We start from the raw sequence: 16,663 nt of genomic DNA on the forward strand, positions 1-16,663 counted from the left end.
AGAAGCTAAAAGATATAATTAGGGTGTTTATCGGTTGAAATAATGGATTTAGATATTAGAGTTTGAATTTTGCCATTCACAGCAATTCAATTCACATTCGATAATTGGTCCAATCCAATGGATGATTGGATTGGATTAGAACGAATCCTATATTCAACAAATTAATTCCGCATTAAACTAAGGGTCTGTTTGTTTTTATAAAATTATCTCTTAATACCTCTGAAGTCTGATTTGTTCAGGCGTTTGGATATTAAGAGCATTTGTTTTATTTCTACAATAATAGCTTAAAAGCTCTAAATGTCCTCTAAAATTTTAAGTGATAAACGTATCCTTTAATACCTCTTAATCCTAATCCGCTCTCTATCAAATGGTTCTTATTTTGGGGGCTGAAAGAGATTTGTTAGCAAAAACTATTTATCTTTTATATTTTTGTGAAAGATTATTTATGTTTTATATTTTTGCGTTAGTTTGACCGATTCAGATTTCAGACTTTAAATGTAAAAACAAACAATTTTACTAATCCAGATTTCAGACTTCAGAACCACCTCTTATAAATCAGAAGTGAAATCAGACTTCAGCACCTCTTAAAAAACAAACGCCACCTAATTATTCATATATTTTTGTAATTTCTTAATAAACACTACATATAAATATCAACTAAAAGTAGAATATCATTAATTATATATATTTTTTAATTGAATGATATTTGGATCGGATCGGTTCAGTTTATTGGATTTTAGACTGTCATCCAAGAAGCAACTTAGTTGCTGAAATTGTCGATCTAATCCAATTATAATTAGATACTCATTATAGGGACTCACTCATTTAAGAACTCATATATATTATGAACAAATTAAAAGTACCCAAAGACCAAAGTTAACGATCTTATGGATTCTTTTACAACTTTTGTTGTAAATTAATTATTATAATCGTTGATATATATCAGAAATTTGGGTAAAAAGTTTATTACCGACAGTCTCAACCAACCGCCACGAAACTAAGCGGTTGTTGAATGGTTCGGTGCGGAATGATTAAATGATTAGAATGATTAAGAGGCTCTCATGATAGTGCAAAATGAAATATAATTATTTGGTAATTGTTTGATAATTATTTACAATAAAATTAGAGCGCTTAATGGTTAAGGAAGACACATGATACAAAATCATTCAGAGAGTTTTAAAACCATTAAAAGACAAACTTTTTTTTGCCAAACAATATCACCTCTTAACGATTCATAGTTTGCCTCTTAATGGAACTATTAAGAGGTAAACAAACAACCTCTAACATAAGAAGACATTTATTGATTCAACTCAACTGTTAAGGCTAGTGGGAGACCTGGGATTGGACCCATCACCTGTTTTCTATCTGGACAAAATCGTCAATTTATAAAAATACAACAAAATTTAAATTTTTAATTGTCAGTCGAGAATTAGAAACTTAAATACAACTTCCAGTTCAAAAAAGGAGCAAATTTGAAAAGTTTTAAACAGAAGTTGAGTGTATGCAATAATAAGTTGTAACCTTGAATTTTAATCAGGGACGAACCTCGTATGATACCAAGTTTTTTTTTCTTTTTCAATACTATGAACCAATCAATTATATTGGTACACTAAATCTTATACCGTGTACCAACTTTTTTTTTTGGTTGGTATATGTTACTACTAGTTTTGTACCAACTTCAAGTTACATATAGGAAAACTTGTTATTTTATTCAAATTTTGAGTGACATTTTGAGTTTACAGATAACACATCATATTTAGGCTTTTTAATTGCAAGTGCTAAAACTTGCAAAAATTCAAATGCTCAGAAAAAGAGTTAAAAAACGTACAACATTTAAAATTCAATATATCAAAAATACAAAAAGTAATAAACAAATAACTAATTCAATACCATGGTACATGACTTCTAATACCATGTATCAACTAAGTCTACATATTCAGTAAAGTATTATCAATCAACTGTAATTGCAACCACTTAAATCGGTACCAATTTAACTAGTATGGTTGGCAGTTGGCACCCGTGTTAGGGGTCGTTTACCAAACGTTACCCGGTTAAGCGCTTACTAAGTCAAATTACCTTATGGTATGAATATGTTAAGGACCAAAAATCTTACCCGGTAAGAGGGAGACAATGACCGATAGTCTTACCCGGTAAGTGAGGGCGACGACTCTTATCATGGTAAGCACTTACTGGGTAAACTGTTGCATACAATGTCGTTTTGCTGGACTAAAGTCTTACCTGGTAAGTAAGTGGTAGTGTTAAATTTTACCGATAAACGCTTACCGGATAAGTGTTTGATAAACGTCCCATTAATTGTTTTTAAAAGTTATACCAAATACTTTGTAAAGCTAATAATCAACGCATCACAACCCTACAAGACAAATTGCATAAAAAAACAAATATACCTTTCTTCGGTTATTATTTAAAAAAAACCATATTTCAAATTAAACATTTAATGATCCAATTGTCAATTTATGTACCCCTTGTTAAATTATACTAATATACAAATTCAAACTATATATCATTAAATGCGAACTTTGAAATACGGTTTTCAAAATAGAAACCACATCAATTTTTTTTTATTAACCTGGATATTTAACCCGCTATGTGAGCCGACTAATCCCTGGACGACTATCTGCTTTGCAGATAACTCGAAGTTACTGTATTTGAACATCCGTGGCTACAAAGAGATTTTTATTCTTCTTTGGATTTGAACTTGAGACCTCTTGGTACTTTTGACCTTTAGATCCTATTCCTATGCATTTTGCATATATCTTGAAAAATAGCTCAACCAATAGGACTTCCTTTTGTTTCCTAGAGATATATAAAACTGCTATAAGATTTATCTGACTGTTAATTTCAATATCCATAAAATTAACCAAAACTGCTTAAACGAATCCTAAAAATTATGGTTACAATCACAAGGATTGTGTCTGATTGATTTAAGATTGAGCTCTAAAGATTGAAAGTGTCTGGAGGTCGCATGTTCAAATTCAAAGAAGAATAAAAATCTCCTTCGGTTTGAATGCGGTAACTCTATGCTACCGACAAAACGGGTGGTTATTCTGTTATTAGTTGACTCGTATAGCAGGTTAGATACTCGGGTTAATAAGAAAATTATGGTTGCTAAATTGGGTGAGAGTGAGAGGGTATGAAATTTTAACAAGTGTGCGATTTCTGAGGCTCAAGAAGCGGGTCAAACGCATTTAAAAAAAGATTAAAAATTATAAATTTATTCAAACATATTTTTAATAATAATGAGTTTTAAATTAATGGATATTGATTTAATAGACTTGTAGTTATTAAGTAATTTTATATAAAATAGTAAATTTAACGTACTATATATTTATGCATAAAGTTTTAAAAACAACTAATAATGTATTAAGTATTATTACTTTATGCATTCAGTTTTAAAATCTATTAATCTACAATTAAAATAACATATAATATAAGTTATTAATGCACATTATTACATTTTCTTTTCATGTTCCCAAGATACTTTTGACAACTTTCACTAATGTTTTCACCCTCTCATACCTCTATGTCTTCTCCTCATCCCCCAATACCTCTATGTCTTCTTTCCATACCTCTATGTATTCACTCATTCATCTCCTATTCAATTGCTTTACAACTCTCGGTCTCGGTCTCGATCTCTTGATTATTTGCTCTTGGTGTAAATCGAACACATTTGTGGAGTCTTTTAAATATGTTGGATTTTAAATATATTGGATTTTAAACTGTCATACAATTTTTTTCATCGATACACTGTAAATGAAACCACAACTCTTATTTATTCAAATTGTATTAATATGTAAAGACCAAGTGTAACTTATATCATCGTTAAATCTTCTCTAATAAAACCAATAAAACTTCAAAATCGTTAAAATTCACGGCTCCCGCCGCATTGCACGGGTACACAACTCATTAGAATTAGAATGTAAAATGTCTTAAAGCTGTTTATATATGATTTTACATAAAATAATAAATAAACATCGTCATTAATGACAAAAATGAAAGATCAACCACCGTATTTGCGAGTGATATGATAAGTGGTACATGGGAAGTAATCCGTTCTGATTCTTCTATTTTTATGAATTCTCCTGCAATAAAACCAGTTATTGTGTTATGGCTCTAGTTAAATTTAACCTTGTGTCAAGACGTATGGGTCAAGAGAAAGAAAACTGATTCTTGAACCCCTTTCATACTCATGTCATGTCGAGGTATCCGCTTCTTTTTTATTCCGTTGTTTTTGACTATCTAAATATAAATATTAGTATTGATAAACATGTGTATAATGTTAATGGTTTTTTTTTTTTTTTTTCTATACAAACAACGTTATTAATATTTGGTAGGGTGGAATATATAAAGAAATGGACATTTTTCCTTTTTTTTTTTTTTCCTTCTTGATTTCAGGAATGGAATGAAGTGGGGTTTTATGTGTTTTTGAAAGTGATAATTTGAGCACTATATTATTACAATTAAATAATCATTAGTAATAAATAAATGTGATATATGATATATTTAGTGACGTATTTGGGGCAGAAGTCATACAAAAGTTGATTTTTTTTTACTTTTATGGGATCCGTCGGAAATTCGTCGCTGAAATTTCCGACGGAATTTTCGCCATAAAAATCCATCGGTAATACCCGTTTTTTTTAGTAGTATAATAGTCATTGTTGTTGATTTTGATGTTTAACAAATTAAAATTATTTAATGAAAAATATGGCTATGTAAATTAATCTTATTTAATAATTTTATAATATTAATTTGCACACCTAAACAACACTAATTTCAAAATTATATATATATATATATATATATATATATAATTTTCTATAATTGTCCATTTTTTTTTCAACACAAAAGTCATTTACAACGTATAAAATTGTATTTTCATGATCCAAACATGGTAGATATTGGTCATTCAATTTTCTTATTAATTTCATTTTCTTTTTTCGTTCTAACGTTGGAAAGCATGTCATCGATGATGGGTCATGAGATCATGCGTGAATCGATCATTTGCACAATTGGTTTCTTAACTCGCACTGTTCAAGATTCTATAACCCGTTGTAACTGTTCACCCAAATTTGCTCCTTAAGGTCGTAGATTGAGCTTGTGTTTCGGCCCAAACGTTTGTCCTAAAACTTAAAACATGAGTCCATCCGATGCATATAAAACTTAAAACATGAGTCCATCCGATGCATATAAAACTTAAAACATGAGTCCATCCGATGCATACGCTATGGTTATTTTGTATCTCACTTCTCTTTCCGCAGGACTTTGCTTAGTATACTATATTGTAGCTTTATAAACTGTATTGTTGCTTTTGCTTCTTTCGGAATAAATTCATGCACTTCCCATGTTTCCGTCTACGTATATAAGATACTTCTAAGTGAATCTCTTTCTTAGAAGTGAACTCATCGCATTTGTACAACCAATGCAACATAATAAATTGAAATATTTATGGAAATGATGATAGTTCATTTATTATGATTTAAATATTTATGGAAGATTAATAAGGTTCATTAATTATGATCAATATTTTATAATATGAAACAATCAAAATTTCTATAATATTATATATTTATCAAATTAAATGGACGGTTCAGATTGAGTTGTATTAGTTGTACAAATATAAGAGGGTTTATATATATATATATACACACACACACACATAGAGGTTGGTTATTATACAACCCTTGACATTTGTGCAACCAATACAATATAATCTCAATCGTCCATTTCATTTGATTAATATGTGATTTCATAGAAGTTTTGATTGTTTTCCAATATAAATTATTAATCATAATTAATGAACCGTATTCATCTTTCATAAATATTTAAATCATAATAAATGAACTTTCATTATTTCCATAAATATCTCAATTTATTGGATTGTATTGGTTGTACAAATACGATGAGTTGTATTTGAAACAATCTCTCTCTCTCTCTCTCTCTCTCTCTATATATATATATATATATATATATATATATATATATATATATATAAACAATAGTTGCAACAATTTGAACGCTTGCCATAAGAGTTATAGGTTTTTTAGTGGTTGGTGTAAAACCAATAGATTGATTCCTCCAATGTTTGACCAATTAAAGAAAGAAAAATATGGTATCATTATAGGAATTAAAACAAGAATTATAATGTCATTTAACTTCACAAAAATACAATTCCAAAACAAAAAGGGAAAATGATGGTATTATTTTGGAAAATTTATTAAAATAGCTATTTTTTAGGGTTCGTTTCACCTTCTACTTATTTTTTCTCAATGTTTATCAAAATAGTCATAGGTCCGTAAAACTCACGTCTACAATTATAGACCCAACTAAAAGAAAGAAAAAAATACACTTTTTCACCCAGGTCTACAAAAAAATTAAAATTGCAGACCTAAGGCTATTTTAATAAACCTTATAAAGAAGTAGCTAAGAGGTGAAAGAAATAGTGAAAATGGTCATTTTAATTAATTTACCTGCTATATTTGTTCATGTGTTAAAATAATGGGTAAATTGCATGAAAAAAGTAACGTACTTTAACTTGATTTCTATTTTGGGTAACGTACTTTCAAAACTTTCATTTTGATATCTAAGATGTAAAGTTTTAAACATTTAAGTACCCGGGTAACAAGTTGAAGCATTAACCGATTATCATGCTGATGTGGTGAGTGATGTGGTATCCAACTCAGTATTATTTGCTAACGTGACTAGTAACATGATTTTTTTTAATCTAAAATTACTCTTCAACTGGTTGACCGAGTATTTAAATATTTAAAACTTTACATCTTAGGTACCAAAATAAAAGTTTTGAAAGTATGTTACCAAAAATGGGAATCAAGTTAAAGTACGTTATTTTTTCATGCAATTTGTCCTAAAATCATTTAACATTCATATGTTATAACATTTTTAACTATTGGTTATATATTTAAGAGTAAATTAAAATTTTGGGTTTCTGTGGTTTGTCGAGAATTAAATGATATCTTATTTATTATGATGTCATATTATATATATGTGTGTATATATAAAAATATGATTTTTCACTTTTTTTATAAAAAAAAAACAAAAAAATAGGCAAAAAGTTAAAAACAATCCTTAATTTAACGGAGTTAACGTAGACATTAGTCAAAAGAACCATGACCAAAACAAATTGAATACCATAAGCACCAAATCCATAATAAACATATTATAGAGACCAAATCCATAATTCACTATAAAATCAATCTCAAACGTTTAACTAGTGTAATAAATATATGATTCAGTGCACATCTCAATTGTTTCACAATATAAAACATTGATCATAATAAATAAATTTTGATAAATTTTTTATAAATATTTAAATCATAATAAACAAACTTTTATAATTTCTATAAATATCTTAATTATTTAATTTTTATTATTTATACTAATATTTGAGTTTGTAAAAAAAATTCTCCTTAAAATAAATAAATATCAATATTAGTAAAATAAAAAAATTAGGGTTAATAATTGAGCAAAGAAGTCGTAAAAGGAAAGGGATAGTTTTTTCAACGTGTGACAAATTCACAGCTGCTTCTTGTCAAAAAGTCAACATCCGCAATTACCCGCACGTGGATGATCTTTGACACGCGCTCTCTTCTCCTTCAATAAATAAAAATTTTCTTTTAAATTAAAATTAAAAAATTTGATTTAAAAATATAAAAATTATACGTTAAAAAAAATCAATAGTTTTCCAATGAACTATATAATTAAAAGATGGAAAATTCCAATCAACAATAACATATATATGTATTAATCTACCATAATATACAGAAAAATACCATATAAAATATGAGGAGAGTGTGTGAGTTTATTTTTGTAGTTGTCGTATATAAATATCTTATACTTAAAAAAAAATGAAAATTTATGATGTGAAAATGACGTGATACGGTTAGAGATATGTAGACCTTTAATTGATTGTCGTTTCTTAAAAAAATAATAAAAAATGTTCGTAAAAATAATGGATTAATTATAAGTACTTAATGAATTAAAATGATTAGTTTTGGCTTTATTACTCTCTATATAATCTACAAAACGTATGGATCTCGATATAATCTACATGCATTATATGCATGAATCACGAAGATTTATGATCTTTAGACAAAATTTTAAGTAACGAGTCTTGTTAATTAACAAGATCCAATATTTGACGATATAGGACGAGGACGTTTAGAAGTTTGGTGACATCATGAGTCGTTAACGTTATATGTTCGCGTTCAGGGTTCCTTTTCGGTTAAGGCTATTAATAGACAAGCAAATAGTGTAGTCCACGCTCTTGGACGACCATCTCATCTTGTCTTGTTCGTTATCCTGACGTACCACCTTATATATTTCCCTTTATATGAACGTTTTATGCCCTCTGAATGCGTATTAATTCTTACTGATCCATCTTTTCTTTCAAGGACAAAAAAACAAGATTCAATATTTAACAATATAATTGAAATTCAAATATTAGCAATTTACTTATAGTTTTAACATATAAACTTTATGATAAATTAAATAGTTGAAAATAAATAAATTATTTACAGATTTTTTTTTAGGATATCCAACCCGTTATACGAGCCAACTAATCCTGGAGCGACCACCTACTTTGCAGATAGCCCGGAGTCACCGCATTTAAACTTTCATGGCCACAAGGGGATTTTATTCCTACTTGGATTTGAACATGTATCCTTCTGCTATTTTTGACTTTCGGAGTCAAGCTCAAACCAATCAGACACTATCGTTATGGTTTATTTATAGATTTTTATTGGGGTAATCATGAGATCACCTATGAATAAAAATAAGTTTAGTCCAACTTAGACTTAACATTAATTAATCAATATTATATATATATATATATATATATATATATATATTTATGTATGTTGGAAATTCACTACTTTCCTTGCCTTTAAAGCACTATTTTTCCCCTTCCTTTGAATGCTGCTTCTTCTTCTTCTTCTCCCCCTTCAACCTCCCTCTCTCTCTCTCTGTCTCTCTCTCTCTCTTCATTTTCAGGTTTCTTGAATGTCCAGAGAAAGGTACACCAATCTCTCTCTCTCTCTCTCTCTCTCTCTCTTTCTCTATATATATATATATATATAGATAGATACACACACATACATACATATATATATATATATATATATATATATATGATCAATTAATTTGTATCAAGAAGATAGAGAGACCAAATACAACAAGCTACAGGTTGATGGATGGCCAAAGCTTTTTTTACCAAAAAATTATGTTAATCAATAAAAAAGTTGTATAAATTTGTGAGTAATTGTGGTTATTGATGCATGGTGGTGTTATATATATATAGGGAAGTGTATGATGATGCAGGGAAGAGGATAAAAAGAGAGGTGTTGGATGCATATATTAATAATAAGACAACAACATCGATGGGAAGAAGACAGATATTGATGCCAGCAGCAGCAGCAGGAAGTTTGAACAGCATCACACCCTGTGCCGCCTGCAAGCTTCTGCGAAGAAGATGTGCAGAAGAATGTCCATTTTCACCTTATTTCTCCCCTCATGAACCCCATAAGTTTGCTGCTGTTCACAAAATCTTTGGTGCCAGCAACGTCTCTAAGTTGCTCATGGTATATATCATATCTATATTTCCTCTTATTCTTCAATACTATTATATATATCACATTCATTTGAAAACCCATATAATTGTAATAACCTTGAGCGGTCTATCATGTGTTATTTGACATGATATCATTCCACCTAGCTTGGGTTTAGATTTAATATATTGATTAACATGTATTTCTTTTATAATGTGACATTTTTTTTATGTGTTTGTGAAACAAAAAATACAACTAAAAAGTTTCACATTGTGAACCGAATAGATATAAAAAGAATACATTATTAATTTTAGCCTTAGATGGAAAAAATTATGTAAAACAATACTTTAAGATAATATTTCTCACAACAGGGTTCTCATTTTAATTATGATCATGTATAAAGAGAGCTAGTCATTTGAGAATCTTGAAAACCAGTGGATCATTTGTTATTTCATTTTCTTTTTCATATGGTATATAATCAACATATATTTGTTTTACAGTGTAAAACTTAACATGTTTGTGAAACAAAATACATGTAAAAAAGTTCATATTATGAACCAAACACACATAAAACAAACACACTGTAAAACAGATATATGTTAATCAATACATCAAATACTAGGTTTAGATGGAAACAAAATAATGTAATACGATAACTTAATCCATTTGAACGGCGGTTCACATATTTTCGATTTTTTCAATAATTCACATATAATTCGTTTTAGGGTTTATAATATAACATATGTATTTGGTTTTTGATGAATGTTGTTAGGAGGTGCCTGAAAGCCAAAGAGCAGATGCAGCAAACAGTCTGGTATATGAAGCAAATGTGAGGCTACGAGATCCAATCTATGGTTGCATGGGTGCAATCTCTGCGTTACAACAACAAATCCAATCTCTGCAAGCTGATCTGAATGCAGTTAGGTCTGAAATCTTGAGATATAAATACAGAGAAGTTGCTGCTGCTGCTGCTAACAGTACTCATCATGACATCAATAATATTATCATCGCCTCCACTTTGGCTTCTTCTTGCCACATCGGCATCACGGCGGCTCAGCTGTCGACCATCCAAGCTCCGCCAACGCCGCCACCGCCACCACAACCGTCCATTGTCATATCATCTTCTTCTTCATCGTCGTCTTCATCTTCTTCATCATCTTCTGTTCATCTTTACGGGATTCCTTCTAGCACTTCTGGTTATAGTACTAGCACCATTCCTAACAATAATGTATCAAGCTACTTTGCTTGATGATGATGATGATTATGATATGAAACCCTAGTTCATTCTTTTTTTTGTTTGTTTTTGTTATGTATGATCATGACTTATAAAAAAAATGATTAAATGATTATTTCTTAATTAATTAGTAGGGTTTTAATTATTTTCTGTTAATTTTCCCACTTTTTTTGTGTGGAAATCAATCAAGATTTTTGGATCTTGATGTTCTTAGGATAAAAAGCAACATTTCAAGGAAAGGGTGGCGCCTGATTGATTTGAACTTGACTCTAAAGGTCAAAAGTATCTAGAGGTATCAGGTTCAACTCTAAGGAGGAATAGAAATCCCCTTGTGGCCACGGAGGTTCAAATGTAGTGACTCCAGGCTATTTGCAAAGCATTTGGTTGCCCTGAGATTAGTCGGCTCGCAAAGCGGGTTGGATATCTAGGTTAATAAAAAAAATCAACATTTATCACATCTCATTCATGTTCTATGAATGTAATTAAGACGTATCATATTTTCATTTATTTTAAAGTTACAGAATTTAGGTTCATATTCTCTATCTGATTATCTGTATTTATATGATTGGTGGAAAAGGATAAGATGTGAGAATTTCATTTTAGTGGCGAGACACGAGGCTCGAGATTTTGGGATATGTGATGGACCTATAAGATAAGAACGTATACAAACCGTTAACTTCAGTAAATGCAACGTCTAGTGATCTATTGTTTTTGGTAACTACGGGATTCAGACCAGTTTACATGCACCTCAATTAATCCAATGGAGCTTTGAAGATAAGAGTAATACTCAGAAAACTCTCGTTATTTTGAAGAGACTCAAACAAACGACCTATATATGAGGAATACTATTGATGAATGTTTTTTTGATTAACCTGGATATCCAACCCGTTATGCAAGTCGACTAATCCCAGGGCGACCGCCTGCTTTGCAGATAGCCCGAAGTCATTGCATTTGAACCTCCGTGGCCACAAGGGAATTTTTATTTCTCCTTGAATTTAAACCTGAGACCTCCTGGTACTTTTGACCTTTGGAGCCAAGCTTAAACCAATCAGGCACCACCTTTGTGGTTGACTATTGATGAATTTGTTGCCATTGAAAAAAGGATTGTTGAGCGTAGTTCTTACAAACTTACCATGTTTTTAGAGTTTCTGAACCCTGATCGTTGATCTGTAAACACAGTATACATATATAATCATAATTACGTATATAATGTTGTAATTTTTATTAACATAATGATCAATTAATGGATATATATATATATATATATATATATTGGAAAAATAAAAGAAATTTATTAATCGTTTCGATATTAATTAATTTAAGGAATTAATTAAATTTATTACTTTAATATTCGAATTTTATATGGTTGATTATTAAATTAAATTAAATTAAATGATGCATGTTATGCGTTATATATAGATATAGTTATTATATATGTATAGGAGGTCAGAGCCAAATTAATTAAGAGGACGTGAGATGCAATTAAAGTCCTCGCACACGTTGGGGAGACAAATCGTATTCCTTTGCCCTCAACTTCACATACACATTAATTTATGACTTTTTTCTTATATAATTTAATTTAGAATAAAATATATATTTCCCTTTGGTTTGCTGTAAATAATATTTTTTGTCTTTACAGTTTCAAAATTATAAGATGACCATTATAGTTTGTAAAAATGTCTGTATTTGTTTTCTGCATCTAAAGGCCATTAAAAATATTCGTTAAATTAAAGGTAATTTTTATTCTATTATCGAGTGTTTTTTGTCATTTACTCAATCAAATTCGATTTTGTGATTTTTGGTCTTTGTGGTTTTTGATTGGGTAAAAGATGTAAAATTCGATAATAGAACAAAATTGTCCCATCATTTAATGGAATTCTTAATGACCGTTAGAGGGAGGATCAAATCCGGACGTTTTTGTAAACAATGATAACTTAACAATCTTGTAATTCTGAAACTTCAGGGACCAAATTTGTAATTTACTCTTTAATTTAAAATAATATTCCAAAGTATAGAAACATTGTTTTTATATATTTTAGTTCGATGGTAAAACTAGACGAAGATGAATTTATGATAATTTCAAAAAATTACATTTTGATTCGTGAGTTGTTCTGGTTTTATTATATCTATTGAATGTAAAGATGAATTTTCTCTTTTGTAAACTAACTAAGTCGATATTTTCAAGGATTATTTCGTGACATTTTGGATATGAGTTTCTTCAAAACGACACTTAAGGGGGCCTATGGGGGCCATATAAGACGTGGTCGGAAACAGTGGCGGATCCTCTAAGGGCCTACGGGGGTCATATAAGACACGGTCGGAAGCAGTGGCGGATCCTCTACGAGCTTACGGTGGCTATGGTCAACCAGCTATTTTGATGTCTTAATATAATCTTTATGTATACTATTCGAAGCTTTATAAAAAAATTGGCCCCTTCAATCTCCGTATTTAAAAAATAGGAACCTAAGTCTTACTTCTTCTTACTTCTTCTTAAATGGGCTTTTTATACCTACCCAAAGAACCAATATAAAAGATCAAGAGTTATAAACAATTATCACTAAAAATTGACTCGTTGTCACATTTGGTTTGAGCTTGGGCTTCAAAGGTTAAAAGTGTCTAAAGATTCAGGTTTAAATTCAAGAAGGAATAAAAATCCCCTTGGGGCCACGGAGGTTCAAATGCGGTGACTCCGGGCTACCTGCAAAGCAGGTGGTTATCCCTAGGATTAGTCAGCTCGCATAGCGAGTTGGATATCCAGATTAATCAAAAATAAAAAAAAAAAATTGACTTTATATTACGCCTAAAATGCAGAAACATCCTAAAAATTATTTTACAGGATTCAAGTTATTGATATGACCAAGCCAAAAGGTGTCATGCCTAAAGTGTCGTTACAATAAATTTATAGGATGCTTTTAGGTGTTTTGACAAGTTTTTTTAGGATGACTTTAAAATAAAACGTATTATTAACTTCTTGAGAAGTGTACTATAATAGGACACTTTATTTTTAAAGCGTCCTAAAAAACTTATCAAAACATCTAGAAACGTTTTATAAACATATTGTAACGCTTTTAGATATGACGTTTTTAGTTTGGTCCTACAAATCTAGTTCCATAAAATATTCTATTACGACGCTTAAACAATATAGACGTCCTATAAAATCAGTTTTTATTATAGCATATATATCTGAATACGAACAGTAAATATTATCGTTAAGAAATATCTTATATATTGAAGTTTTGATTACTAAACAATAAAGAAAAGTGATGATAATTATAACGTTAATAAAATATTATTCAGGAAAAACGAATTAAATTAATCGTAAGCTCAACTAAAAACGTGTTAATTCATCGATTAGAAGACTATGTATTAATGGATTGAGATAAACATCCATGAAATCTATTATCACGATTAAAACAATTTAATGAATTTTGGTAAACGAACAATCACTTTTAAGGAAGGTTCAATTTAAGAATATCAAAACAATACAACAGTTTTTTATCGTAATTAATTTTATAGGATGCTTAAAATGTATAAACTTCCTAAAAAACGCTTTATATGACTTAAATTTATAGAACCAAATCAAAAAGCATCGTATCCAAAAGTGTTACAATAGGTTTATAGGATTTTTTTAGACGTTTTAACAAGTTTTTTAGAATGTTTTTGAAAATAAAGTGCTCATATTAACTATTTTGACACTATTTGAAAAAAGTGTCCTATAAACACAAATGTTCTATAAAATATAGGACACTATTTGAAAAAAGTGTCCTATAAACACAAATGTCCTATAAAATATAGAACACTTCCCAAAAGGTTCGATAAAATAGCTAATATGACACTTTATTTTAAAAGCGTCATAAAAAACGTGTTAAAATGCATAAAAACGTCCTATAGATCTATTGTGACGCTTTCAGATAGGATGTTCTATATTTTGGTCTTAAAGTTAGCATCCTTATAAACCAATTTTGTTATAATGAAATGTTGCATGCCGTGAAACTTCCAAGTTATATATGTATACATATATTATATAAGTAAAACATAAGGAAGCTAAGGGGTCATTTACCAAACGCTTACCCGAGTAAGCGTTTTACCAAGTCACATTACCTTACCAGATGAATATGGTAAGGATCAAGAATCTTACCCGAAGACAAGGACCATGAGTCTTACCCGGTAAGTAAAGACGACGACCCTTACCATGGTAAACGCTTACTGAGTAAATTGTTGCATAGGATGTCGTTCTAATGGACTAAAATCTTACCCGGTAAGTAAATAGTAGTGTTAGATTTTAGCGGTAAGCACTTATCGGGTAAGTGTTTGGTAAACGGCTCATAAGATTCAGAGAGTGTTTACTTTGGATCACATCCGATTGTAACGAAATTAATACGGAATTATAGAACAAGATACAATTCGACGAGCTTAAATAAATCTTGGTCCACTTCAGGCAAGATACATGCTTATTCGGTCAGCTATATATGATTGTTTGATGGTGACTTAATGATATTGAAAGACGTTTATACAGTAAACTTCTAGAGGAGAATATTATGTAGAAAGCTAAGTTTTTTTTTTTAAATCTGTTTCTTCTTAAAAAAAGACTATTATCTATACAAACAGATTAATTGATACAGACAATTTTATCAATACAAAATTTAGCGAAAGAGTAGACCAACCATGTTGCCATAAATGCAATTACTTTTATTTTCTTCAATCTCAAGATCAATTATTTAAATAAAAATTAATTTTAGTGAAAACTGCAAGAAGAGAGTTCCAACATCTAAACACGTAGTTGACTTTTTCCATAACTAAATAAATAATTTGTTTTCTTTTTCATAAATTATATATTTTTCAGATCTTAATCTTCATAACCACTGCAGAGAACATTGTTTTACTTGAATAAAATATTATGATAATTATTAAAATAAACAGTAATTAACTTTAAAAAAAAAAGGTAAGATGATTGTTTGTAACAGACCATATTAAAAAAAAACATTTAGAATTGTAAATTCGTAAAAATTTCTATAAAAGAAATTGGAACCAGAAAACTACTGACGTTAGTTTTTACTGATTTTTATGGTATGTACGTTTATACGGTAAAATTGATGTTTATATAATGGTTAGAATATATGAAACCCCTAGATTTACTTTCAAAAGAGTTTTTGAGTAGAGAAACAAGGTTCCAACATGTAAGGACAAATGGTCTAAGTTTAGCTAATGTGAGACTCCAACACGTCCTTCTAACAGAGGTTGGATGAGCATAGAGTGTCTCAGAGTGTCGAGAGGGTGCTAGTTGAGTTTATTTAGAGTGCTCAACAGTATCGAGTTCCTAAAATGGTAAATTTTAACTCTGATACCATGCTAAATATATATATAGACTATCAGATTTACTTTTCAAAAGAGTTTTTGCAGAGATAAGTAATCGGGTTTGATTCATTGATGACCCACTTATGCATTGATTTTAAAAGAAATATGGGCTTGGGCTAATTCATTTGTGGTAAGTATTGGGTTGGAAAATGGATGTGTTTGCTAATTGCTATGGGTCAAATGTTGGAACATGGATTAAATGTGACAAATTTAGAGGTCGTTTACTAAACGTTTATCCGGATAAGTGTTTATCAAGTTACATTACTTTACAAGATGTATATGGTAAGGACCAAGAATCTTATCCGATAAGAGCAAGACAAGGACTAAGAGTCTTATCTGGTAAGTGATTGCGACGACTCTTACCATGCTAAGTGTTTACCGGGTAAATTGTTGTATTCGATACCTTTTTGATAGACTAAAATCTTGCCCGGTAAGTAAGTGATTGCATTGAATTTCACCGATAAACGCTTACCAAGTATGTGTTTGGTAAACAGCC

General features: G+C 29.9%; 1 protein-coding gene across 1 annotated transcript; it reads left to right on the plus strand.

Moving 5' to 3' along the window:
* Positions 1–9,017: 9,017 nt before the first annotated feature.
* LOC112513507 (LOB domain-containing protein 15) lies at positions 9,018–10,841 on the plus strand. The gene is made up of 3 exons (XM_025119793.1): positions 9,018–9,047; positions 9,332–9,611; positions 10,351–10,841. Exons 1-3 carry the CDS (start codon positions 9,034–9,036, stop codon positions 10,825–10,827), a joined length of 771 nt encoding a protein of 256 aa, XP_024975561.1. The 5' UTR covers positions 9,018–9,033; the 3' UTR covers positions 10,828–10,841.
* Positions 10,842–16,663: the final 5,822 nt, after the last annotated feature.

This window comes from Cynara cardunculus, assembly GCF_001531365.2.
Source record: "Cynara cardunculus var. scolymus isolate 2C chromosome LG 5, CcrdV1, whole genome shotgun sequence".
Taxonomy (NCBI): domain Eukaryota; kingdom Viridiplantae; phylum Streptophyta; class Magnoliopsida; order Asterales; family Asteraceae; genus Cynara; species Cynara cardunculus.

What these genes read in the sequence shown, in the direction of transcription:
- LOC112513507 (XM_025119793.1), top strand. An exon ending in ACGTCTCTAAGTTGCTCATG is followed by an intron (nt 9,612 to 10,350) that starts GTATATATCATA and finishes GAATGTTGTTAG; the next exon opens with GAGGTGCCTGAAAGCCAAAG.